Here is a 27,751-nt window from a genome sequence, read left to right on the forward strand (position 1 = left end):
CCCGGCTGGCCAATCGCAGAGCAAAAGGCCGTAGAGCGGGCCAATCGTTTAAATATCCCTGGGCATCGCTTAAGGGCGAAGGAAGCGGGAGGTGAGGGGGCCGCTCGTTTGGGCCCGGCTGCGGGAGATTAAGTCGCCTCCGCGTCCCAAGATGGGCGCCGCTGAAAGAGGTGGGCGGGCCCGCTTCGACGAGTTCCGGGAGGGGGGGCGCAGGAAGGAACCCCCCCCGAAGGCGAGGGACCCTAATTTCGGAGGCGGGAGTAGGGAGGGCGACACCCATTTCCCCCCTCACCCCATTCCCACGTTCTCATAACACCTGTTGCCCCTCAGCTGACAGGAGTCGGGGTTCAACAGCTCCGGGGTGGAGGGTCCACAGGTTCCCGTTCCCTGTGGTAATAATGCTGTCCGTATGGCTCTCCCTTAGCACGGGAGCGAGCAAAACCGTCGAGTCTCTTGGGCTTGCTGTTCGGAAGGTCGGCGGTTCGAATCCGCGCGACGGGGTGAACTTCAAACATTGCTCCGTCCCAGCTTCTGCCAGCTGGACTTCACCATCCAGCGGTCCTTTACCTTTTTACCTATGTAAAACAGCGGGGCAACATCAGCCCCTATCTCGATAGAAACACAGCTCCGTCGTCCGTGATGTGAGTTTTCTCTTAAAAGCATCAGATCCTCCCAGCCCCGTTCCTGTCTGGAAATCTTCTGGTGCTGTACTACAGTGTGATCTAATTTAACATGGTTATTTTCCCTTTTTTTTATAAAAAAAGACCTAACCAACTTTGAAACAACCCAGTAAAGGTAAAAAGGTAAATTGGTAAAGGACCCCTGGACCGTTAAGTCCGGTTAAAGGCAGTTATGGGGTTGTAGTGCTCATTTCGATTTTCAGGCCGAGGGAGCTAGCGTTTGTCCACATACAGCTTTCCTGGGTCAATGGGACACCATTCCAGAGCGCGCAGAAACGCCGTTTACCTTCCCGCTGCAGCGGTACCTATTTATCTACTTTCAAACTGCTTTTGAACTGAAAGGTGGGCAGTTCAAGCCGAACTTCCAATCAACACAAATACTGGGTTGCCCAATATTGTTTTTGCAATCAGTATCCATGAATGGTTGCTAATAATGAATTTGTTGGAGGGGAATTCTGCACCACACATCCCTGTAATTCATCTCTAGGCATACAATCTGACTCCACACTGGCAAAGTCAAGAGAGCTATGTTAAGTCTATCTAGTATGGTATAAGTGTCTGTGGATTTGAACCAACTTCATCAGGTATGATGAGGAGGGCCCACATCTAGGAAAACACAAGGTGCCCAAGAAGCACATATATGTGACCAATCTATTGCATGTCTTTATCGCTCTTGCCTGTGAAGTGCTGGTAAATAATTCTTTTAAGTTGTCTGATGACACAGATGAGAAAGCTACTCTTAGAGGGATTTTGTTCTCTTAACAATGCACAGTTAAAAGGGAATCAATCCCTATGGCTATTCCAATTGTGAGTGCTTACAATAAATATATGATTGATTCCTTGCCTTCAGGTAACTAAACACATGATAAAATGCTGCTTCTTTTAGCACATTGGAAACAAGCATTTTTTCATTATATTTGTAATAACATGTAAGTTTCCATTTAGCAATATAAGCAAGCTTTCGTTGGTTATGTATGTTTTCTCTTTAATTTGTGCCTTTACAAGGTATCTTATGTGTATAAATAACACTCTTGCCTGCGAATGAGCCCCACTGAAGTTATTTGCACTTAATTTTGAATATATCTGTATAGGATTGCACTGGGAGGGGGAAAGCTCATGTTCTTAGAAAACTGAGCACATAGTGCTGTCCTGGTTTTTGTCTTGGCTTCCTCACTTGGCACTAATCTAAGAGAGTATATTTGGCATTGCTCTGAGAGATCTGTTGCTTGCAGCTCCTTCCAACAGGTTTTGACAGTGACTATACAAAAACAAGTATGCAATTGCAACATGATATCCCAGAAGTGGTTCACAGGGCTCTATATTAAACTTATATTATCTGGCAAGGTTTATCAGATTTCCATATATTTGAGAACAGAATGCATCCCAAATTAGGTAGTAGTCTTTTAACAGAGTTTGTTTCAGAAACTGGAAATTGGCTAAAAGTTTGCAGGCTCACTAATATTTTTCTTTCTTAAACCATTTATTTATACTCAGAAATAAGATTTAGTACATCACAATCTAAATATAGTAGCTCACCAATGTTTTGATACCCAAAGTGGTCTATATCATTAAAACAATGCCTGCAAAAGCTAAACTAAAATGGTCACAATGGCATTGCAACCTTTATCATTCATCAAAATATATTGAGTTTTGGTTCCCTACTGCATATTATAGACCCAACAAAATGCTAGGTCAGGGATGGGGAGCCACTTTTGTCAGGCCACATTTGTCAGGAGGGTGGGGCCACCCACCTGTCAGTCACCTGCAGTTATGATTCAAAGTTATGATTCTAAGCCATGCTCTCCTGATTGCTTTTCTGCAGCAAGGCTGACATTTGGCATTGCTTAAATTTGTCAGTGAATTATTATTACTATAAAATGATTGACACACCACTTAATGCCCAGTTGGCAAGTGCAATTACTTTTGGCAATAGTTGGATCTGCTCAGGAATGCAAACGCTTGCTGAGAAGGAACAATCAGGAGCATACACTGAGCTTTATGTTCCTGGTTCTTCATTGGCACCCACAACTATACAAGTCCCACATCTGATTGGTGTGAATGAAAATGGCCTCACAGGCCAAATTAGGCAGCCTTGGGTGCTTAATTTGACCTGCAGATTCCCTACCAGCATGGTTAGTGTTGGGTAGAAAAAAATACTTTCCATTGCTGTTTCCAAAGGGCTTACAGCTGAAAAAATATAGTAAAGACAAATGTGAAAAGACCAGATTCTTACATTTGGATGGCATGCAGCCTGAAGAGAATTGTGCAATCAACTATCATATTACCTTTTTTTCTTTCTAGTAATCCCTCTAAGCATAAAAAAAGGAATCTGAAGATAATAAATCAATCATTAAAAGAAGCAACACTACTACATATTCCTTCCTGAATTGTCTGCAATATCATACCAGGCTGACAGAAGAAACACATGCTACATTTTAAGCTAGTATTTTACATGCATTTGTGATAAGATGAATGATAAGGTCTAGACTAGAGAGTTATTTTTAAAATGTGATAATATATTTTTAAAAATATATTTTTAATTACTAAACTTGATACTCCTATACGAGTTTGATCTTGACCTCCAAACACCACTTTTCCTACCCAACAAGATTGGTGAGAATGTTGGTTCATCATGGGCTACTGCAGTGGTAATTAACAAATAGGCCTACCAGTTCAATTGCTGGAGATTAATATATGCATTATGAGATAAATGGCAATTTTGCACCCATTATTTCAGAAAACTTGTTTTTGATGGAGATTTTAAAAAATTGTTAAGTCCTTTTTGGGTCCTTGATAGAAGATTTTGTAGCCTTTTTTATGCAAACACATTCTCTGAAAAGCCATAATGTTTCATCTCTTTTATTTTAATAGAATGGGTCAATGTTGCCAATGATCTCCTGACAAAATGTAACATAGATCTGCATGTTAGCAATCTCTCTGACTGTGGAGCTAAAGTGTTTATTCATCTTTATGAATCGATACTGGGAGAGAGAGTGCCAGGTAAGAATGCATGCCTCCGACAATGTCTTTGTTTTCTAGGGTAATGTTTTTCCCCCTATTGTCTATGTATATTTGAAATAAATAGTAATGCTGTGAGATTTGGATTTAAATAGGCATCATATGTTCTATATCCAAGAGCTTTTAATAACATAATGAGAAATATATATATATGAATATACCCCCAATTGTAGCTAAACACAAATGAAAACTTTGCTCTAAACTTCTTTTTAACAACATTGGCACAAGAAAGCTCTGAACGATTTTACACAATCCACTGTTATATAGATTTCTGCCAAGTGACTCATGGGGGTCTGTGCAGACTTGCTCTCAGATTACATGGAAAGCAGCTTACGCAGTATACCGTTCTGTGAAATAATAGCATGATGCACTCCCATTATTTTATAGATGTCATAGCCACACCTCTTTGCCCTGAAGACGATGCCCATAATGTGCAGGCAGTAATAGATTCTTTGGCTTTGGACTACTTGCAGATCAGCTTATCGCATATAACTGGTGGGTACCAATCATTTGTGATCTAGTTGAGATTCCTGCATGGCAGGGAGTTGGACTAGATGACCCTCAGAGGCCCTTCCAACTCTACCATTCTATGATTGCTATTGAAAAAAAATTAATAAAAAAAATTATATGTACTTTTATGGTTGGTGCGAGCAATAATTTAATTATGCTGGATGTATGTAAGTCTGACAGTGCAATATCTATTTATTTCATGAAGTTCATTAACCTTTATGAATTCACTTAATTATAAACAAAAGTTCAAAGTGGTTTACAAAAAGATAAAATGGAGAAAAAATTCCTAAAAAAGTTAAAGTACTAAAGCAAATTAAGATCACCTCAACTATCTAAGCATCTGGATAGGCTTTTCTAAACAATAATGCTTTTAGCAGGCACCAAAAAGAATACAGTCATACTTCGGGATACAGATGCTTCAGGTTGCATTTTTTCGGGTTATGGACTGCCGAAACCCAGAAGTACCGGAACAGGTTACTTCTGGGTTTCGACGGTCGCGCGTACGCCTAAGTGCTAGATCGCGCTTTGCGCAGAAGCGCTGATTCGCAACCTGCACATGCGCAGATACAGGTTGCGAACGTGCTTCCTGCACGGATCACGTTCGCAACCTGAGCGTCCACTGTACAGTGAAGGCACCTGCTTGATCTCAATAAGCAGGGAGTTCTGAAGTTTAGGCGCTGCCAAACTAAATGATCAAGTTTTTACAGATGCGGAAGGGGTATTACGTGGCTCTTGTAGTAGTACCAATTCTGCTGATCAAAGGGTTCAAGTGGGCACCTGTGGGGTAAAGCGATCTCGTAGGTAAACTGGTCTCAAGTTGATACGGGCTTGATAAGATAAGTTGGCTTATGTCGATAAGATACTAAGAGTATCACCTTGATATGATACATGTATCCCCATTGCCTCCTGAATCTGCGGTATATAAAGAACTGCAGTCCAGTGTGCTGAGGAACTCCATGTGGCTTGGTTGTGGGAACCAATATAGAGCATATTGTAGGAAAGGGAAGAAGAGAGAGATTGGGGGGGGGGTGCTTCTGCAATAACTCGGTAGGATATAACCCTGTCCACTTAGGGACCAATATTTAGTCTCTGTATGAACTTGGCAATTTCCTCCTCCCACATTTTTAATCAATGTTTTCACTTACTGGAAATGTGTGACCTGGGCTGCAATCCTAAACACACTAGGGAGTGCGTCTCTGTGTTTCTGCGTAAAAGCGCACAGGGGATCATGCTGCTCAAAGAAGCATCCTTTCTCAGTAAGACCAATTGATAGGGCCTTCCTAAAATCTAGGAAGTATATCCGACTTACTGAAAGATTTAGGACCTAAATCTTTCATTAGCTAAAACACATTCAGAGGGCAGTACCCCACGAAGTAGCTCTGTTAGCGCAAGGATTTTGTTAGTGCATGAAAGACATTTGAGACACAATACCAGTTGCATTTCTTTCTGGCTGACTCTTCCCTATATCAGCAGTTATCTAAAGAGGAAATGCCACTGCTTTGGATAATGGGTTTGTTCATGGATCTCTATTGTTAGCACCGGGAGGAGGGTCAAGCCCCCACCAAGGCATACAAATATACTTATGTCAGAAACGGTTATGCCTCTCCTAGCAAAACAATTGCACCTTGTTGGGGAGATGGAGCTTACAAGAATTCTTGGCATGCAGGATTGTGCCCCAAGTGTTCTAATGCAGCTCATTAAACAAAGCCACAGAGTTGACATTCCCTGCTGCTACCCTTTCCTTCCATTTTAGAACTGTGACTCAGAGGTGAGATTACTTGAAACCTGTTGTGAGTTTCCTTTCCAACACTATGCTCCATAGAGCAGCCTCAGATGTTTCCCAAGGGCTTCCAATTTTTTTAAAAAAGGCATTCTGAGGGATTTGGAATGAGAAAGGAAAACATCCTCTGCATGATTTTCCCTTTACTTCATCTAATCGCAATGAGCAGAGAGAACAATCCACAACACGGATTGCTTTACGCCGACTGTTGCATTAGGCTTGATTCAAGCAGGACTTTGACCCATTTGCATGGAGCCCAGCCTTGCCCATCATTCTCCCGGTTGTGAAAGGCATACGCTACCCATGTCCCTCCCCCCCCCCTTTCTCTGCCAATCTATTAACACTGATTTTTGTCAAGGGGAGAACATTGTGAGAGGAAATAAGGAGTCCATCAGAAATCTCCTGGAAATATTTGATGGCTTGCTCGAGTACCTGACAGAAGAAATCAGTGAGACGGCTTCTCAGAATGGCGGTGAGAGAAGGGGCATAATCAATGGCATGTGCTTCCTCTACGCAGATAGCGTATTCTGGTTATTTGTATGTAGTAGTATCACTTTTTGCACCTAGAGGGGTATTCTTAAAAAGAGAGAGCACTTTCAATGTCTTGCTTAGCATCAGTATGTTGGTATAAAGTGAAAAGACTTGCAGTGCCTCTCAGTCACTGTCAGGCTATAATTACAGGAACAAAAAAATAAGAGCATAGGAAAGAATAGAAAAGAAAGAAAAAGCTTATTATTAGTTATTGAATTCATATACCGCCCTGTACCCAGAGGTCTCAGGGCGGTTCACACAACAAAATCAAAATATATAACCACAAAATATGGAGTAAAACTATGCTAAATTTCTTAGCAAGTAGTTTTTATTTAACAATATTGGTTGCAAAGCAATCAAGCCTGTCAGATTTAAAGCTCAAAGTGGCTGGTACCGGATGAAACTGGGTTTTTACAACAGTGCCAGCACACCTTACAGAAACAGACAGTGCATCATATAAGCTTCTGTGCCAGAATAAATATTTTGCTGCGTTAGTCATACGCTGACCGATATGCCACTGCAGATGTGTGGGCTGAGGAGGGGATTGATATTGTCACGGTCATCTTTGTGGCAGGCAGAAGTCTGTCTTGCTCCTTGCTCATAATAGTTTTGTTTATGAACAGAAGATCTTAACCAGAGGGCTGAAGATGAAGTCCAGACTACCGGTCTTGAAAAGGAAGAAGATGGTGTTCATGATGTGCCAGTTCGCTCCCTGACACTTCCGTCTACCTCAGGGTAAGGCAGGTTCATAGTTCCCTTAGCTTCCCAAGTCTTTACTAGGTTGTAGAGTGTGCAACATGTTAGTACCACTGTTCTCTGCTTCCATAGGTGAGGCAGTGGTGCAGCTAGGTAATTTTAGACTATGGCCTTTCGATGACCATGGTCACCACTTTAGTTGTGAAGCATACAGTTAACACCTCTCTTCTTCTCGCTCCCCACCATTGCTTGCTCCACAACTGCTTCTGCATTTCTGATATGTTAGTGGTTCTCAACCTGTGGGTCCCCAGATGTTGTTGGACTACAACTCCCATCATCCCTGACCACTGGTCATGCTGGTTAGGAATGATGGGAGTTGTAGTCCAACAACATCTGGGGACCCACAGGTTGAGAAACACTGAGAGCCTCTGCAAGCTGATGGAATGCACTGAACTCAACATTTCTGCTTGGCTTCTCAGAGAGGATATTGCTGCAGCTTTCTTCCTCCACCGCAATGCCATGACATGACATTGGCTCTGCAACCAACACACTGGTGCAACCGATTGCCAGATGCTGTCCCTGTTCCCAGTTGTGTAGAATGGCTAAACGTAGTTGTCACCTGGGAAAATGCGTTTTCTCCAGTTAATGTGGTGTCATAGCCGCCTTCAGTTGATAAACATGTAGCGGTGATCCTTGGCATTGGAAGTGTGCTCCTCTCAGCTAGAAGCACCACCTTGTGGCCAAGTCAAGTAAACAAATTTACTTCCTTGCATTCTGTTTAGGTCTTCTCGGTTGTCAGAGATAGACGTTCCATCATACGAGGTAGATGGTTCGGAATCTACAAGTGAGCTCATTAAGCTTGGCGACACTGCTTATTTGTTTTCTCTAAGAAATGAAGGTGAGTTCAAGCAACACACAAGAGCAGCCAGATCCGAGTAACTGAATGGAGACCACTTTGAATAGTTTCTTCCCTGTGCAGGCACTTTCCCCGCAAACAAAAACTGTTGGTATGCAGCAGCTTGCTACAGGGAATTGGCAATTTCTCTCCCCACATTCACAAATTACTTGAGATGAACAGGCATGAGACAAACGATTATGAAATCTGTGGTTTGTTGTAATATATTCTAGCGCAGTAGTAAAAAACCGGAAGAGTCACAAGGTCAGTCACTCTGATCAGTAGATGGAATAAATTGTAACCCTTTAACTACAAACACAAATGAAAACACTTTTTTTTTTTTAAGATCCTGGTGTCAATTGGAAGCTGGTACTCAAGGATCGAAATAGTGTAAGAGGTTGAACAAAGTTTGAGATCCCCACCAATTCTGCTTATTAGCATACAATTGAAACCAGCATCTTAATGGCCTGAAACGGGAAGCTGAGAGATGTAATTCATTTGAGTAGTCTATATAACTCCACAAGTAACTAATACTTGAAATCAACACATTTGGCAGGCTATAAATAAAAACGCCCATCTCTGCTGCAGATAGTATTAGCAGAAGTACGGGGTATAATGTTTATGTCAGATTCATGCAACAATATGCCGAATCACAAAGTTATGTGGGGAAACCAGTGGTCCCTTTTGGCCCCTCTTTTGCGGGAAGATCATATCTTAATCGTCATTTATGGAAATACTACTACTTGCTGACTTGGAATTATTGTAAATTCCCGACTTCCAGAGTTCATTGCTGGGTTTGGACTCATCCAGGACATATTTACACACTACCGTCTACATTTCTCTGTCTGTTTCTCTCTTTGGGTTCTTGGACATTTTGTGATCAAATGGAATGAGCTGGTTGATAAAAATGGTAACTTGCTGGGGTGTTAGTCAGATAGCACACTGAGTGGTTGATTAAATTACTAACTTACTCAAGATTTTTAGTTGTTGGATCTGCATTTAAACTCATCAGTTTTGAACATTTACACTGGCTTTTGCATGTTCCCCAAACCTTAGCATGCATATTTTCAAGATACGGTAATGCTCAGGAGCACAATACCAGAAGGAACACCTCTTCCCTTATGAACTGACCTGGACCATGCAATCATGATCTGAGGCTGTTATTGGTGTGCCTCTTCTGCGAGAGGTCTGGAGGGCAGCAACACAAGAATGGGATGTTTCTGCAGTGTCTCCTCGCTTGTGAAATGCTCTTTCCAGGTGCCTGGTGCCTTCATTACATATCTTCAGGCTCTGCAAAAGCATTCCTCTTCTCCCAGGCCTTTGGCTAATTAAACAGTCTGTGACCTTTTAAACTGGGGGGGGGGTATTGTTTTGGTTTATTATTATGGTATGTATCTTTGTGGCTTTTATATTGAAAACCGCCCTGTGATCTTCGGATGGAGAGCAGTGTAGAAATTAAATAAAATAAATGTATAAGGGTACTTACAATATGGTAACTTTCAGGATCCCTCACTGGGTTGAACCCAAAAAGTGCCAGGGGAGCTGTAGGGCTTACCTGGCTCCTTCCTATTTCTGCTCTCAGCATCTACACATATATCCCAAGCTGCTCCTGAGGGTTAAAGGACCTTGTGAAATGCAATGAGATGAAGCACTGTGGGCTGCAGCATGGTGGAATTGGCAGCATTTGCTATGTGCGGGATTCCTTGCACAAAATGCCAACTTAATATTTTATTCTCTTTTTCTGCTCCCTGTTACAGCAGTAGTCTGTTTGGATAATACATCTTCTTCGTAATTAGCAGTGAAAGAGTCAAACACAAATGTTTGACTCGCGCGCTCCCTCTGCACATAGTCACCTCCAAATGCTGCCCTTAAGATTTCAATTTCTTACAGAGTTACCTGCAGAAAGAGACATCTCGAAGAAGATTACAAAACCTGAAGATCTTGTGGCTTTTGGGGGACCATCTAGTGGCAGAAGAGCTCTTGTCAGAGAAACTCAAGGTGAGTGTATACCAAAGAACCTCAGAAATATATATTTAAAATGTATTACTGGCCTTTTCTTGTGTCCATTGTATTTTAATCAAGTAAGGGTTCCCTTTGTTTTACCACCTGGGTTTGATCTTTCTTTGGTGATCTAGTGGGGGAAAGAGAACTGGCTTAAGTTTGTTACTATGTTTCATCTTACCTGTGCAACTTATTCAGTTAAATAACGCCATTCTTTTTGTGTGTAAAAAGTCTGGATGGGCTAAGTTGATAGGACCTGTGAGGGAAATATCCTATCAATTCTATGAAATCCCATAAATCGCTTGCTTCCAGCATTGGGCCCAAAATTTCTAAAGGAAATTATAATAATTATATGCCCCCCTTTTGTTAAAGGTACATGGACTGAACCTCTAAACTGCTTGTCTTTCCTAAGGAACAGCCAAATCTGCTTTATCGTCTAAGGAGCAGTTGTGTTCTAATGCAAAAAAGCTTGGGGAACCAATCCGCCCAGCTATTCCTTTGCAGCCACCATTCCAGCCTTCCGCATCCAGGCCCTCTTACCTAACTGAAAGAGGCGCTGGAAGTTCAGGCAGACGTTCGCCGCCACCAGCTAAACCTTGCAGACTTGCGTCCTCTGATGTAAGTGCTGAAGTTTCCTTTTTTTCTGTTAGTATTGTCAGCCTTTGTAGAAATGCATTGCCTTGGGATCCTTAATTCAGACTGCTTCCAAGTTAACGCTGCTAGGACTTCCTGTGTCCAGGAAGCTCAATATGTACCGTATTTTTCGCTCTGTAAGACACACTTTTTCCCTCCTAAAAAGTAAGGGGGGATGTGTATGCGTCTTAAGAAGCGAATGCAGGCTGCGCAGCTATCGCTGAAGCCAGAAGAGCAAGAGGGATCACTGCACACACACCGATCCCTCTTGCTCTTCTGGCTTCAGGGATAGCCCCGCAAAGCCTCTTGAGTGCAGCGGGAGCGCTCCTCCATCTTCACTCAAGAGGCTTTGCATTGCTTTTGCGAAGCCTCTTCAAGGCAATGGGAGGAACACTCCCCTTGTCCTGAAGAGGCTTGGCGCGGCTATCCCAGAAGCCAGAACAGCAAGAGGGATCGCTGCTTTCGCTGCGCAGCGATCCCTCTTGCTGTTCTGGCTTCTGGGATTCAAAATATTTTTTTTCTTGTTTTCCTCTTCCAAAAGCTAGGTGCGTCTTATGGCCTGGCGCGTTTTTATAGAACGAAAAATACAGTATGTTTCACTTTCAGAACGTAGGTGGAAGAGTGTATTTCTGACTGAGTTACAGTACGCTGTCTAAGCGTATTAAACCACTACCACGCCTGCTGATTTAAGATAAAACCAATATATAAGAATCATGATAGAGTCTCAAATGCTGTGTTTGAAACTGCCATTGTTCTAGGCGTATTTTGCGACAGGGAATTTCATTAGGACATGCAGTTTCTGGGCGCAGAACTGCACCAAAGATTTTCAGATTAAAACTGCAGAGTGGAAGGAAAGGAGGACCTTTTTCAGCCTCCTCACTTCCAGCTACTCTCTGAAGACTGGCGAAGAGACCCTCTTAAGAATATTAGGGCGGGTGGGGGAGGGGAGGGACTAGACCATGTGAAAAATGAATATAAGATTTTAGCTGCAGTTCATTCATTTTCAGCTTTGTATTCTTGTTATAAAAAAAGCATGCCTAGACATTCCATTGTTGGGCCCACAACCTAGGTTTAAGGTGCCCTTTAGCTCCTAGCTTTAATATCTCAGTTTCTAACACTGTCCAAATGGTGTGGGAAGAGGCACATCTTCATAGTGAGTTCCTCTTAAAGCAATAAGTCATTTAGGGGATATAGAAGATATTGTTTGAACAGGACATCAAAAGGCAATGATTAATCTACTAGCAGTACCAAGGAATGAGATGAGTAGTCAATGGAAGTAAGCAAAAGCCTTTCTAATTGCACAAGGAGAATCAGGGGTGTTCTCTGTATGTTGAAGCAAACTCGTATCTGGATGGAAGAGAAAGGATGAATAAGGTGAATAACCTGTTAGGAGAATTGGCAATTATTTCACTTACTTTTGGAGTGTGTGTGTCAGTCATAATATACCATTGGTGTTATTAGCTATTTAGATGAGAAATGACAAGGCCTACACCAAACGCAAATAAATTTTAATGTGGTGTTAATACATCTGGTTATTTTTACAGTTTGGATAATATTTTATGCACAAGCAGTGACCATTTTGCAGGTGTTTGATTGGCGTGCGACTGTTGATGTGCACGATGACCTGGAATGCAACCCCCATGCAAACAGGAAGTTGCTCATATATGCATTTTAAAAAAACAAACAAGCAAATGCCACACAAAATTTACATGTCCCACGTTTTTTAACAGCCTGCAGAGTCCCTTGGGGAAGAGTCTGGAACTCTCTCAGGTGATAGCCTTTCTTTATCCACGATCACTTCCGGTAAGAACATTCCTTGAGTTATTGAAAAGTGTAATCTTAATATCTCTTCTACTAGGGACGCAGGTGGCACTGTGGGTTAAACCACTGAGCCCAGGGCTTGCTGATCAGAAGGTCGGTGGTTCGAATCCCTGCAACGGGGTGGGCTCCCATTGCTTGGTCCCTGCTCCTGCCAACCTAGCAGTTCGAAAGCATGTCAAAGTGCAAGTAGATAAATAGGTACCGCTCTGGCGGGAAGGTAAACGGCATTTCCGTGCGCTGCTCTGGTTCACCAGAAGTGGCTTAGTCATGCTGGTCACATGACCTGGAAGCTGTACGCTGGCTCCCTCGGCCAATAAAGCGAGATGAGCGCCGCAACCCCAGAGTCAGCCACGACTGGACCTAATGGTCAGGGGTCCTCTTTACTTTTACTACTCTAATTAAAGCTACTGACATAGGGGGAAAGAGACTTTTGAAAAGTGCTTGTAAAAGCGACTACTTGTGGATCTATCTATCTTTCTTTTTAATGTACTTTCAAAATGTTCTCATTTGCCAGGGAACATCACTGTATGCTTATGTTCAGTTTCATTTTTCACCTTCCCAAGGATACCTTGGGTAGTGAAGTTTTTATAACGGTATGGCGAATTCTGTCAGAAACTCACTTCCCTCCAAGAGCTCTGCATTATCCCAAAGAGACTTTTCAACAAACCAGGAGCTGGTCCCACTGAACTCAGTGTCAGTTACTTTCTTTGGCAGATTATATAGGATTGCATTGTAAACCAGTACTGATGTTGCTGCATCACAACTCCCATCATCCCTGGCCGTTGGCTGAGGCTGATGGAAATTGGACTCCAGCATTTGGAGGGCACCATGTTGCTACCCTTTATCACTTTAACACACAGTTCAAGTGCAGCATTAACAAAGGCACCAATTCTTGTTGGCAAGAACATTTGATTATCTTTCACCTTTAAGCCTTTCTTTTCCCTGCTCACCTTCTTGGGTAATTACATCACTGAACTAACATTAGCAAAAAAAATTGCTGAACAGAAACCATTCTACAAAACGTGATAAACCATCCTGTGATAGGCACAGCCAGAGAAAACAAATTGACTCCCCACCACACTTCTTATTTGGAGGTTTGTATTATGTTTAATAATAATAATAATAATAATAATAATAAATTTTATTTATACCCCGCCCTCCCCAGCCGAAGCTGGGCTCAGGGCGGCTAACAACAATCAAAATAATCCAACATTCTAAAAACCTTTCATTATAAAAATTAATTAAAATCAAATTGATGGCAACCATTAAGCAAAATTCTGTGCAGATTGCCAGAGGAGAGGTTCAGGCTGCGCCCTGACCAAAGGCCTGGTGGAACAGCTCTGTCTTACAGGCCCTGCGGAAAGATGTCAGGTCCTGCAGGGCCCTAGTCTCTTGTGACAGAGCGTTCCACCAGATTGGAGCCGCGGCTGAGAAAGCCCTGGCTCTAGTTGAGGCCAGCCTAACCTCTCTGTGGCCTGGGATCTTCAAGATGTTTTTATTTGCAGACCGTAAGTTCTTCTGTGGGACATACCAGGAGAGGCGGTCCCATAGGTACGAGGGTCCTAGGCCGTATAGGGCTTTAAAGGTTAAAACCAGTACCTTAAACCTGATCCTGTACTCCACCGGGAGCCAGTGCAGCTGGTATAGTACCGGATGAATGTGATCTCGCAGCAAAGACCCCATAAGGAGTCTCGCCGCAGCATTCTGCACCCGCTGGAGTTTCTGGGTCAGTCTCAAGGGCAGCCCCACATAGAGCGAGTTACAATAATCCAGTCTGGAGGTGACCAGTTAAACTTATTGTTGCCAATGATCCTTGCAGAAAGATCTATAGAAGTCTTCATGTGGAGGTAGTTTTACAAGTCACTAGTCACTGTGTTATCCTGTTTGCATATGCTGTGACAAGTGTGTTTAGTTTTTTGGGACTTGGGTTTGTCTCTAGTTGCGTAAAGAAGTGAATTATGTAAACTAATTTCTTGTGGCTTCTGCTGTTGGCTCTTCCAGCTGTAGATAATGAACCTGCATCTGAAACTGGTGTGAATGAAGAAGCTGATGAGTCAGTGCTAGAAGACACTATAGATGATGCAGGAAAGGTAACTGTTAATTCATACCCTGTTGGATGCAGATACATGTTTATATAGGGATGCGGGTGGTGCTGTCATCTAAATTACTGAGCCTCTTGGGCTTGCCAATCAGAAAATTGGTAGTTCGAATTCCCACGTCAGGGTAAGCTCCCGTTGCTCTGTCCCAGTTTCTGCCAACCTAGCAGTTCGAAAGCACACCAGTGCAAGTAGATAAATAGGTACCACTGTGGCAGGAAGGTAAACGGCATTTTTGTGTGCTCTGGCTTCTGTTACGGTGTTCTGTTGTGCCAGAAGCCACATGACCCGGAAAGCTATCTGTGGACAGACACTGGGTCCCTCGGCCTGAAAGCGAGATGAACGCTGCAACATCATAGTCGCCTTTAACTGGACTTAACCATCCAGGAGTTCTTTATCTTTTACTTTACATGTTTATAGTATTTGAATTATAGTACAGTGGTACCTCTGGTTGCGAACAGGATCCGTTCTGGAGCCCTGTTTGCAACCTGAAAGGAACGCAACCTGCGCATGCACAGGTTGTGATTCGCCGCTTCTGCGCATGCATGAGTGGCAAAACCCAGAAGTAAACCTTCTGGTACTTCTGGGTCGCCACGGGACGCAACCTGAAAAGATGTAACCTGAATCGAACGTAACAAGAGGTATGACTGTATTTGAACAGTGTGATGCAGCAGCCAAAAAAAAGCTAACACTATTCTAGGTTGCATCAACAGAAGTACAGTGTCCAGATCAAGGGAAGTAACAGTACCACTCTATTGTGCCTTGGTCAGACCACACCTGGAATACTGTGTCCAGTTCTGGGCACCACAATTTAAAAAGGATGTTGACAAGCTGGAACTTGTGCAGAGGTGGGCAACAAAGATTATAAAGGGTCTGGAAACTCAGCCTTATGAGGAGCAGTTGAAGGAGTTGGGTATGTTTAGCCTGGAAAAGAGGAGACTGAGAGGATAGCCATCTTCAAATATCTTAAGGGCTGCCACATGGAGGAGGGAGCAGGCTTGTTTTCTCCTGCTCTGGATGGTAGGACTCGAACCCATGGCTTCAAGTTGCAAGAAAGGAGATTCTGACTAAACATTCAGAAAAAATTTCTGACAGTAAGAGCTGTTCAGCAGTAGAACCGACTCCCACGAGAGGTGGTGAACTCTCCTTCCTTGGAGGTTTTTAAGCAGAGGTTGGATGGCCATCTGTCCTGGATGCTTTCGCTGAGATTCCTGCATCTCACGGGGCTGGACTAGGTGAATCAACCCTTGGGCCCAACTCTAAGATTCTAAAACATTTGACAGGTTTTGCTTGTGAGTCAAACTCAGGAATGCTTAGATTTTAAAAGGCTGCATTTCTGATTTTCATTTTGCTCAGAAAGAGAGAGAGTGCACATAGTGCTGGCTGCTCAGAACCCAAAATATATTTCTAGGCTGACAAACAACACTGCAATACAGTGGTACCTCGGGTTACATACGCTTCAGGTTACAGACTCCGCTAACCCAGAAATATTACCTCGGGTTAAGAACTTTGCTTCAGGATGAGAACAGAAATTGTGCGGCAGCGCAGCAGCAGCAGGAGGCCCCATTAGCTAAAGTGGTCCTTCAGGTTAAGAAGAGTTTCAGGTTAAGAACGGACCTCCAGAACAAATTAAGTTCTTAGCCCGAGGTACCACTGTAAATGAATACCATCCTTTGAAGGACTGCTAATGTCCTAAAAGCTGCTTTAATATTACCAGCAATTCCATTTGGCAGCCCCTCAGTATATGGTGTGGTACTCACTGCTCAGTTTTAACACCAGGCATTCTCTTTAATTTATTCTTGACTTCTTCAGTGAGAGCTTTTCCCCCCTCTCTCTCATCTAAAAGGAAAGGAATGAGAATGTTCCATACACACCAGCTCCTTGCTTTGAGAAGGGCAGGTTGCCAGAGTTTGCAACAAAGCAAAGCACAAGACCAAAACAAAGGAATCTGCTTCCTGGGAAAAGGTATGCATTTCCTAGATCGTCTGAAATCCTAAAGGTTTTCTTGCATTGTTTAAGACAGAGGTGGGGAACTACCAAGATTATTAAGTATGAGGTAGTGAGAGAGAAAAGGAGGGCATTTGAAGTGCTGATGATCTGGCTCTGTTCCACGTAGGTTCCCTCCAAGGGGAATGTAGTCCTCAACAACAACAAAAAAAAGGTTATTTCCTCCTGTCTTAAAACCTCAGTATTTGCCTCTTCCTCCCAAACCAGCGATGTTATCAGCAGCTTAAGGTGGTACATGCTAATAACAGTTGTCATATTCTTTATTTATTTCCTCAAAAGCCCATTCATGCAACCTGGGGACTGATTCTTGCAACACAAGTTTTTTCTCCTCATCGGAAGAAATAGCATGTCAGATATGTAGCTAAATATTTAGGGAGGCCGGTGTGATCCCTGGGGTCCATGTATGAACTCTCATTGTATCGCTGCCAAGATGAACTCCTGGGAATGCTGTCCGAGTGTTGCTGAAATGAGGTCTTTGATAGAAAAAGCAACATTCATTTTCAGCCTGTTGACCCCATGTGGTTTCTCAGCCAGAAAGAACGCTCCATCACAGACTCGCTTGCAGAGGAAGCTTCTTCACACCAAACGGCAAAGGAAAAGCTGTCTGAACAGGAGCTGAAGGAGATGTCGGACAAACTGTCCCGCCGGATGAACGAACTAGAAGGAGTAAGTAAGCCCCATCTATTCTTGACAGCACCTTCTCCCAATATAGTGCAGCTCTCCTGTTGTCAACAGCTTGTGAGAAAACCTAGTTAAAGGGGTGGGATGAATTTAAAATCCTTTAGTAGCCCCTGGTATCCAAGGACCAGATGGGAAACCATTTGATGTCCACCCTGGGCTTTACTAAAGGTAAAGGGACCCCTGACCATTAGGTCCAGTCATGGCCAACTTTGGGGTTGCGGCGCTCATCTCGCTTTATTGGCCAAGGGAGCTGGCATACAGCTTCCGGGTCATGTGGCCAGCATGACTAAGTTGCTTCTGGCGAACCAGAGCAGCGCACGGAAACGCCGCTTACCTTCCCACCGGAGCGGTACCTATTTATCTACTTGCACTTTGACGTGCTTTCAAACTGCTAGGTTGGCAGGAGCAGGGACTGAGCAACAGGAGCTCACCCCGTCGCGGGGATTCGAACCGCCGACCTTCTGATCGGCAATTCCTAGGCTCTGGTTTAACCCACAGCGCCACCCACGTCCCTGGGCTTTACTAAACATTCTAATAAAATCACTATATGTAGCATGTTAGGTCAATTACTCCTTCCTTGTACTGACTTTTTCCAAAGAGAGACAGTCCAGTATTAAAACTGCTACCCAAAATAATGAGAAGCTTAAGGACATAAGAAGAGTCTGCTGGATCAGGCCAGAGGTCCACCTCGTCCAGCATCCTGTTCTCGCAATGGCCACCCAGATGCTTGCAGAAAACTCTCCTGCGGTACTCGGAAGCATTCCTGCCTGCATTTTGTAGTAGTACTGTAGCGGCACAGTCCGTTCTGCCACCTTGTGATTCTGCCAACCATTCTGCCGCATGCATAGGCCAGGCTGCAATAAATTCAAGCAAGTTACCGCAAGGTGCCAACCTTGGTTTTGGTAGCAAATATGACACTATATACTTGAGGCTGAAGTTTTCAGATGGATGTTTTGAACACCCTCCCATCAGATGTCAAGGAAATAAACAACTATATTACTTTTAGAAGACATCTGAAGGCAGCCCTGGTTAGGGAAGCTTTTAATGTTTGATGTTTTGTTGTGTTTTTAACATTCTGTTGGGAGCCGCCCAGAGTGGCTGGGGAAACCCAGCCAGGTGGGTGGGGTATAAATAATAAATTATTATTATTATAATAAACAGTTAGTACTAGGTTGTGCCATTGGAATGCATTCTTGACAGATCTCTTTAAATGACAGATGTTAAAGCATGCTCTGGGCGAGCAAAGCAAGGAGGAGGAGGAAGAGTCATCAGCCGATGAAGATAATCTTTCTCAGCACAGCGATAGCATCATGGATTACCGCCGAAGGAAACCGGAATCGGGTAACAGTTCAGAGTGTTAAGTTTGACGACATCCTGGTGACCTGCCCCTTTCTTTGCCAGGTGATGTGCGCACTTTGTGGAGGGTTATACTGCCCTCTTGTGGTGAAAGACAGAGGATGCAGATGGTCACAAGAGGGGCAGCACAACCCATCAATGCTGTGTGTCCCAACACCTTAAAGAAACGCCCTCCAGGTGAAAACCAGCTATTCCTTCTGCATGTGCATTTGGACTTCCTTCAGTAAACCATGGGTAGGCAAACTAAGGCCCAGGGGCCAGATCCAGCCCAATCGCCTTCTAAATCCGGCCCATTGACGGTCTGGGAATCAGTGTGTTTTTACATTAGTAGAATGTGTGCTTTTATTTAAAATGCATCTCTGGGTTATTTGTGGGGCATAGGAATTTGTTCTCCCACCCCCCCAAATACAGTCTGGCGCCGCACAACGTCTGAGGGACAGTGGACTGGCCCCCCACTGAAAAAGTTTGCTGTCCAAACCCAGGGACATGCTTTGCTTTGTTCCAATGAACAAACCTCATTTCACAGCTCATGGTTTGTCTGGTGCAAGACAAACCATGAACCTGGGTTCAGACAACAGGCTAAGCCAAGCCGTGGCTTAGCTTGCAGGACCAAAGGAGGAGCAAAGCGGGAGCCAGCTTTTCTCTGCCCAAAGCCAATCTGGCTTCACATTACATGCGAACCAAATAAGAGCATGTCTGCAAGCGCCCCTCGTTTCTGCTGCTGCTACTAGAAACTCTCAGAGCTAGTTTCTTTTGCAGGTGTGCTACGTTTCGGAAGGGCACCCAGCAGACGGCGGTCACTTTCTGCTTCACCCCCTCCATCAAGCCACCACCTAACCCCTGAATCGGGTGCTGCACTTTGGAAAGATGTACGAGGGCCAATGGGAAGAATGCGAGACCGTGTGCAAAAGGAAAAAGACCAGAGGAAGTTAAGAGCAAAGGTAAGGGCAGCAGGATTGCAAGATGCAGCCTTCTGGGTGAATGGCCGATAGCCTCAATAGGCAGGTAAGCATACCCAACACTGAAGAGCCTTCCCAGGTCTCTGGCACTAGGGATGCAGATGGTTTATCTGCTTGCCCAAAGGGGAGGTTGTAAGGTTTTATTTTTTAAAAAGGGGGGTGGGTGGGAAGCATGCCCAGAGATCTGTTATCTGCTTCAACATCCACCCTGTGAATTTGCTAGAGTTGTGATGTGACACAGACACCCTGGAAAACAAGAGGCATTCAATTCTGTTTTGGATTTGTTACGCGGCTTGAGCAAAGTGCTTTGGCACCTATTATCAGCTTTCTAGCCTGTACTTAAGCAGCCAAGTAATAAAACAGCTTAAATAATTCTTCAGCTTTTATTTCTCTGATGTGCTGACTTCTGATGTTTCCCTTATCAAATACCCTCTTCTAAACTGCGTCAGAGTTTGACTGGCTGTTAATCTTTGCCGCCATGTTTCTGGATTGTTTGGCTTTCTAATTTCTTGAAAAGGATCTTATGCCCAGATTAGCATTGCAAGATCCAGCCCAGTACAGGCAAAGGTTTGGTTCAGGCCATAGCAAAATTCCTTCCCACATCTGATGTTTTGCGGGGGCAGGGGGTCCAGTGGGCTGCAGCCTCCTGGTGCTGTTAGCTATTAAGTAACTAGCTCTTTGAAATGTTCATATGTGCCAGCTTGGTATTTTTTAACATATATGAATTGGCAACGCCATATGCATTAACATTCCCAATATTAGCTGCAGCAAACATAGATCTCACTTTGTGGGGAGACAGATTCAGTTTCATTTGCCAATTGCTTTGTTTTTATGGGTTGTACCCAGTGCCACATACATGTAATTCTGATGGGATTATGAGTCTTGCCCTTCCTTTATGACCCCACAGTCTACTCCAGGGAGTTCCCCCAACCCCCGTGGAGCTGATTTTGAAGGTGTGCAGGGGGAGGAAGGGGAACTAATTGGTGTGAGTCATACAGGGGCCAATCTGGCTCTTGGGTCTGTTTCTGAGCACTGTTCCAATTCCTGACCCCTACCTTTTTAAAGGGATGCAGGTGGCGTTGTGGGTTAAACCACAGAGCCTAGGACCTGCCAATCATAAGGTTGGTGGTTCGAATCCCCGCAACAGGGTGAGCTCCCGTTGCTCGGTCCCTGCTCCTGCCAACCTAGCAGTTCGAAAGCACATCAAAGTGCGAGTAGATAAATAGGTACCGCTCTGGCGGGAAGGTAAACAGCGTTTCCGTGCACTGCTCTGGTTTGCCAGAAGCGGCTTAGTCATGCTGGCCACATGACCCGGAAGCTGTATGCCAGCTCCCTCGGCCAATAAAGCAAGATGAGCGCTGCAACCCCAGAGTCGGCCACGACGGGACCTAATGGTCAGGGGTCCCTTTACCCGTACCTTTTTAAAGCTCTACATGGTTTGGGACTTTGTTACCCTGCATTCCTCTGCCTGTGCATTAAAGCTAACCTTTTTCGGGCCTCCTCTCAGTGCTCTGGCCTTCTGAGAGGAGAGTTGCAGCAACTGGTGAGAGCTGCCCTACCTTAGCTGTGCTGCGTTTTCTTTGGGGAGGCTCGTCTGGCAGCTGTGTTTTGGGGCCGGTCTATTTTCCCAGGCCTTGAAAAACCCCAGACCTTTTATTCTTCTGTGAAGCTTTTATACCTTTATGTTTGCATTCTGCTTTGGTATGTTGACTTGCTGTTTTTATATGGTTTAATTGATGTTTAGCTGCCCTGGGAGTAGAAACGTGGAAAAGTGGCATAGAATGTTTTGCTAAATCGACACACTTGTTGTGGACATTGACCAGGCTTTGTTTTTTGTCTTCCAGCTCTTGACCAAAGCCTACGAGGATGAATTAAGAGCTTACGAGGCTCGTGAGAAATTCGAACTGGCCGAGCTGAAAGCCAAGGCAAAGGAAATTGTAAGGGGGAGAAGAAGAGAATAAAGGAGTTGGGGGTGGTGTGCCTCTCTTGCACTGGTGGTGGGTTTCCTCTCTTTCAAGGTGCATAGAAATGCTCCTCTTCCTTGCTCAGAATCCAGTTGCCCTACAGGAAGAATTTGGCCCAGTCCGCGTAAATCTCCTTACAAGTAGCCAGTGGCTATTTTTGGAAATGCTTGCCTTTCAGTAACTTGTTCTTCGTGTCTGTCTGCATCCAGGAACAAAAATACAAGGAGAAATTATTTAAAGAACCTCCAAGAGCCTCGCAAGCAGCAAAGATTTATTCTAGAAAAAATGGTCCTCGGAATCCCAAACTCAGCCAGTGGATTTCAAGAGGAGGGTTTGCAAAGCCAAAGAAAGCAGCTCCAAGTAAGAACTACAGAGAGCTCCTTAGTAGAAAGATTGGCACCTTTTGAAAGCGTCGGCTGAAGGCCAAGAATACTGGCTTCTTGCCTTATGACCTCCATATGTCTAGACTTGTGTAAGGGAAGCAAATTCATGTACCAGTTTCTAACCAAGGGCACACAGCTCATCCCAACCCCTTTCCCAAAAGCCATCAGAGAAGCCAAGGCTCCCACCACCACACTCCTCTCTGCTTCGGGAGCTCTTCGGAGTTCAGTGTAGTCACTGGCAAGGGTTTGTTGCTTTAAAATTAAGCGCCCAAGCAACATATGCCTGTCGTGCTTATACAGCTTGATGTTCTTCCGAAAGATACTGAAAGCATCTGTGCCAATATGGGCAAACCTGTTTTCCTTTGCTCCACACCTGTAGCTGACTAGGAAAACAGAGGCTGCAATTGTGGTGGTCGCCGCAAGAATGCTGGGAGAGGTTGCTGTCAAAGAAAAGAGCGCGCTCCATAAATTGCACGCTCACTTTTCACCTTGCATGTTCTCCATTTGCGGTGAAAAGCCACAGTCCAAGCGACTCCAGCTTTGTTGGTCAAGTGTGATACCTGCAGTAAGTGCGCAGCTCCCTATTTTGAGGTATTGCATGGAGCAATATGGTATTTGAGAGACTGATTGCACATTACATGCACATGTCTAACAGAATCTGACAGCTTCTTTTTTTTTTTTAAAAAAAGGGAAAACAGCTTTGAGACAAAGCACAGACAAGGCAATGTGAGCCTGGGCTTAATTTTTCCAATGCCTACCATTTTTCTGTGCAGAGTTTGTTTCTTCGTGCAGCAAAGTAGCTGGTGGTGTTACATGCATGGAACATAATAGCTAGGTCCTACCCACACTTTGAGGCAGTTTTTTTTTCCTTTTTAACAATGCCCTCCATACATATTTATTCTCCAGGGACATAGACCTGCAACATCTTCCTTAGACAAGATGCTGACAGCTTGAGGACTGGGACCTCAGGCTATGCTGCCCTGCCCTTGTCTTCCAGAGCTGACAGCTGCCTCTCTCTCTCTCTCTTGCAGTGAAGGTCAAGGAGAACGACCTCTTGCCTCTGCTCCTGGAGGATTTCCCCCACCTACACATTTCCCGCCCTGTCATGAACAAGATGTGGCACCAGCAGCTGGCACAGATAGATCACCTGAAGTCAACCGGCAGTAAAAACAAATTCAAACTGCAGAGTGAAGTGAGTTACTCTGCTCAGGCCAAGGAAGGTCACGGTCTTTTAAAGATCAGGTTGGGTCGTGTGTACTAACCATATTAGGCTCCAATCCAATGCATGCCTTCCAGAGGTGTGGGAGAAGGATTGCTTTTGAGTAAATGCATAAGATGGCATTGCAAAATGTGCTGATCGGTACCCAAGTCTTCTGCTTGGTTTTTCTTCGCTGCAGGACTGATAAGGCTGTAAAAGGGGGGGGGGTAGAAAAGGAAAAGGACTTTTCCAGATTCCACTTGAGCAGATTCTTTCCACAAGGAGCTAGTTCTGATGAGATAAGGAGTCTGGGGCATAAAAGAGATGGGAAGCAAAGAGGGAACTGGACCACGCAGCTAGGCACCTTTGTGGCAGGGCTCAACTAACTCCTGCTGTGATGAGAGAGTGTGACTGGAGGAAAGCAGAAGGGGATTTTAGAGCAGCATGCGCCTTTCCTCTTGGAAGCGGATCAGCTTTCAGTGTGACTGTCTTCCTGCTCACAGAGGGAGACAGAGCATACAGAAAGTTTCTGAGAGAAACTGTAGATCCAAACGTGATGGGTAAAAAAAGGAGGAAGGGCACTTTTTTTAAAGGTGTTTCATGAGTTCATTATAGTATGCAGAAGATTGACATGTGCAAAACCAATATTAATCAGGTTTCTTTACTTCCCCCCACTTTTAGGCACTAGAAACATTGAAAAGGCATGAACTGCTTGTTGACCTCATTAAGAAAGAGCAGGCTCATAACAGGAGACTGGTATGTTCAGAGATCTTGCAGGAGGTGGGGCTGGTTAGGGCACCTGCTTCTTTGGGGGGGGGGGAGACTACTGCACTTGGTTTGGTAGGTCGTGAGTTATTTTCTCAGAGCAATGCTTTCAAGTTGGGCGAGCCAGGTCCTCAGACACCCCTAATTCTGCTGGGTGAAGCATATTGCCACACCCTCATCTAGTTTCGGGATTTACCAATTGCTCAGCAGGACATTGTGCTCTATAATCCTGCAGCAAATGGGAGTGAAAAACTGGACAGCCGAATTTCTGAAAAACGGCCTTCCCACCTAAACTCTTTTGTCCAGCTAAATAGTTCCTCTAGATGAAGATCAAGAAGGGAATTCATCTTTTCTGGTCTCTGCACCTATTTCAGAAAATAGTTACTACCTTCTCTCTTCTCCTTAGGGAAACTTGAATTGTGTTTCTCTGTTTTTGTCTTTAGCAAGAGTTGAAGCAACACATAAATCGGCAGAAATGTGCCCAGAACAAAATGAAGGAGAGACGACAGCAAATTGTCCGAGCCAAAAAATACTACCAGGATTACAGAGTTCAGCTGCGGGCAAAGATGATGAGAGCCAGGACACGCGAGGAACGTGTAAGTTGAGGGGAACCTGCGCTGCAGGAAGGGGGACTCCTGCTCTTCCACCCAGGAAAGTCCAGCTGAGATTCTAAGGACTGTATTGAGACTGCAGGCCAGCTTCCATGTTTTCCAACATGCTCTGATCGCAGCTGCATAGCTCCTCCTTCTCCATTGGCAACTCTCCCACCACTCTGGTAACTTAGGAATGTCTTCATCATTTAAGTAGGCTGCCATCATATGGCTATTTCTTGCACTAGGTGTGCTGGTGCTGTTGGGGCTGTGACACTAGTTTGCAAGGTACCACATGATCTAGCTTACCCATTCCTTGGCAGGGTGGGATGAGACCTGCCCACTGCAGATCAGCTTTGTGACGGCGATAATACATAGATATTTCCTTTGTAATCTCCTTTTAAGAGCTAGGGGGAAACTTGTCAAGAAAGTAAAATGAATTGTGACTTTGTTAGCTTAAGTTCCTACACTACTTTGAGCATCTCAAAGGTGCGTTTTAGGAACACGCAAATGCATTTTCACATAATGAACCATGTAATCACCAAGTCTTATTTAATAAGCTAAAAAAATTATTAGTTGACACGTTGTAGCTACTGATCCACGGCCAAGGAAGCAAACCGACTTGACCGCCTGCTGCAAAGCAGGTTACGTTTTCTCAGAAATAATAGGTTTGAGAATGACTAGCTTTCTTCACTTGGTCACCTGGGCTGAGGTTTTCTTGAACGGAGCTGTTCTTATATTTGCGGCTGCCATGTTTTGTTTGGCAGATATTTAAAAACCTGTTTGAAGAAGGCTTGGAAATTCAGAAGCAGAGGCTGCATGAGCTGAGATCGTATGCCAAGGACAAGCGAGCTGAGCAAAAGAGAGAACATCAGGCTGAGCTAGAGGCCATGGAGTGCTACTATAAGGACCAGGTAGACTTGCTTCTTCCTTACAACACAAGGATAAACTAACATTATCTTCACCTAATTAATTTGTTTTTCTTGTGCTCTGCTTAGTTTTCAATGCTGGCAGAAGCTGTTTCTGAAGAACGTCGAGAAATCCAAACCAGAGAGAAAGCACAGGCAACAGTAAGTCTTATTGCTCTAAACTTTCTGTCTTGCTGACCAACAACTGGACCAGTGTTTCCCAAAATCGTCCAGCTGCAGTTGGACTACATCTCCCATCACCCCTTGCTAGCAGGACCAGTGGTCAGGGATGATGGGAATTGTAGTCCAAAAAAACCAGCTGGAGACCCATGTTAGGGAAACCTTGTACTAGACTTAATCCTAATGGTCTCTTTCAGACATTAAACAAAGTGAAACGTGAGCTGAGATCAAAGATGGAGAAGGAGATTAAAGAACTGCAGGACATGATCACACGTGATGATGATGATTCATTCTTCCGAGAACTGGAAGCTGATCGCCTAAAAACCAGACTCCTAGTGGCTTCCTTTCAATATAGCAAAAACTACCAGTTCCTTTAAGTGTTGGAATGCCTCTTGTTTCTGGCAAATATGCTTTTTATATTTAAAAATGATACTGGGTGGTACACAACCTGAAGTATGAAGTTAGTAGCTTGTTCTGCTGCCCAGAATCCATAGACAGTGTCATGGAAATATTGAACTGATATTTTCAAAATGATTTTTTTAAAAACAATACTTTTTCAATAAAGGTTACCTTTTCAACCATCAAAACTAAGCTAGTGAAGCTTTCTTCCAGGTTACTCCAAATATTAATCTTATTAATCTTATTGCTTAAGTATAGCTAACTGATGATGCATTTAAATCAAGACTGGGCATGTTTAAAAGATAAACTCTAGCAAACTTAATATCAATTTGGCCCCCCAAAAAGGTGCGCATTACATTGGAGTAAATGCGATATTTTATGACCACCCTTGGAACACTGTGTACATTTCTGGTCGCCTCACCTCAAAAAGAGCTGGAAGAGATTCAGAAAAAGGTGATGGAACAAATCCTCTATGAGGAAAGTTTACAATATTTTGGACTGGAGAGAAGGAGGAGACATGATAGGGTTATATAAAATTATGCACGGCATGAGGAGAGGAGAGACAAGCTTCTCGCCCTCTCTCTTAACACTAGAACTCTGGGATATCTAAGGAAGCTGAATGTTGGCAGATTCGGGACAGAGAAGGAAAGCAAAAAATAGAGCTGCCGTACGTCCGGATTTCCCCAAACATTACCGGGAGCTCAAAGGTGGAAGTGGCGTCCAGGGGGGATTTCTGGAAGGGGGCAGTTTTTCCTGGATCTTCGGCAAGCAAACAAACAAAAAAATTGGTGGTTTTTACTTTTTGAAATACGGCAACCCAACAAAAAAATAACTTCATGCAGCACATACAGTGGTACCTTGGGTTAAGTACTTAATTCGTTCCGAAGGTCCGTTCTTAACCTGAAACTGCTCTTAACCTGAGGTACCACTTTAGCTAATGGGGCTGCCGCGCCGCTGCTGCGCGATTTCTGTTCTCATCCTGAAGCAAAGTTCTTAACCCGAGGTACTATTTCTGGGTTAGTAGAGTCTGTAACCTGAAGCATATTTAACCCGAGGTACCACTGTACTTAGAATTAAAACATTCACTCTCACAAGAAACAGTGATGTCCACTAACTTCAAACAAGGATTAGGCAAATTCATGGAGGACCAGGCTACTAAGCACAATGACTGTGTTCTACCCCCAACTGTTGGTGGCAGTATCCTTCTGAATATTAGTTGGCAGGAATCATAAGTGTGAATATCCTGCTTTCCCCATAGATACCTGCTTGGCCACTGTGGGAACAGGATGCTGGGTTAGATTGGCCATTGGCTAAATCCAGCAGGTTCTTCTTACTTCTGTATATTAAAGGAACATCAATGAACTGACCTTCAAAAATTTCAATTTTTTCTTCATGTAATACAGTGGTTACAGCTGTTGCAAGCGATTATTTTTCCTCCACATAAAGCTGCTGTTAAGCATATCCAGGGAGCCTCTGCACGTATCCTCTTTAAAAACATACAAACTAAATTACATGATCACCAGTGTTGCTTTTACTTAAAAATGAAGTAAATGCAAAAAAACCCAGTTTTTTAAAAACCATTGATGCTGTGACAGTGCAAACAGCATACAATTTTATTGCTCAACTTCTGCATGAGTACATACTTTTTTAAAAACAAAAAAACATTTTATACAGATGTATTGTTAAAGCTCATGTAACAG

The 27,751-nt window shown here is 43.9% G+C and overlaps 1 protein-coding gene across 3 annotated transcripts; it reads left to right on the top strand.

Moving 5' to 3' along the window:
• CEP95 (centrosomal protein 95) lies at positions 1-26,239 on the top strand. Of its 3 annotated transcripts, none has more exons than XM_081899614.1 (22): positions 1-170; positions 3,552-3,680; positions 4,086-4,193; positions 6,347-6,460; positions 7,143-7,254; positions 7,998-8,113; positions 10,001-10,108; positions 10,524-10,729; positions 12,475-12,547; positions 14,567-14,655; positions 16,508-16,626; positions 17,199-17,334; positions 18,567-18,690; positions 19,465-19,646; positions 21,509-21,601; positions 21,838-21,988; positions 23,043-23,203; positions 23,891-23,965; positions 24,418-24,570; positions 25,332-25,478; positions 25,563-25,634; positions 25,850-26,239. In XM_081899614.1, the coding sequence occupies exons 1-22, from the start codon at positions 152-154 to the stop codon at positions 26,027-26,029; spliced, it is 2,667 nt and encodes an 888-aa protein (XP_081755740.1). In that variant the 5' UTR covers positions 1-151; the 3' UTR covers positions 26,030-26,239. The 3 variants fall into 3 exon arrangements, with proteins under 3 accessions (XP_081755740.1, XP_081755739.1, XP_081755738.1); XM_081899613.1 differs by lacking the exon at positions 1-170 and adding an exon at positions 1,456-1,530 and having other exon boundaries at positions 7,146-7,254; XM_081899612.1 differs by lacking the exon at positions 1-170 and adding an exon at positions 1,458-1,530.
• The last annotated feature ends 1,512 nt before the right edge of the window (positions 26,240-27,751 follow it).

Source organism: Podarcis melisellensis (assembly GCF_964234715.1).
Source record: "Podarcis melisellensis genome assembly, chromosome: 2".
Classification (NCBI taxonomy): Eukaryota; Metazoa; Chordata; class Lepidosauria; order Squamata; family Lacertidae; genus Podarcis; species Podarcis melisellensis.

Coding starts and splice junctions, on each gene's coding strand:
- CEP95 (XM_081899612.1), top strand. CDS start 1,473: ATGGCTATTCCAATTGTGAGTGCTTACAATAAATATATGATTGATTCC. Junction 8,114..10,000: donor GTTTTCTCTAAGAAATGAAG/GTGAGTTCAAGC, acceptor AATTTCTTACAG/AGTTACCTGCAGAAAGAGAC. Junction 10,109..10,523: donor TCTTGTCAGAGAAACTCAAG/GTGAGTGTATAC, acceptor GTCTTTCCTAAG/GAACAGCCAAATCTGCTTTA.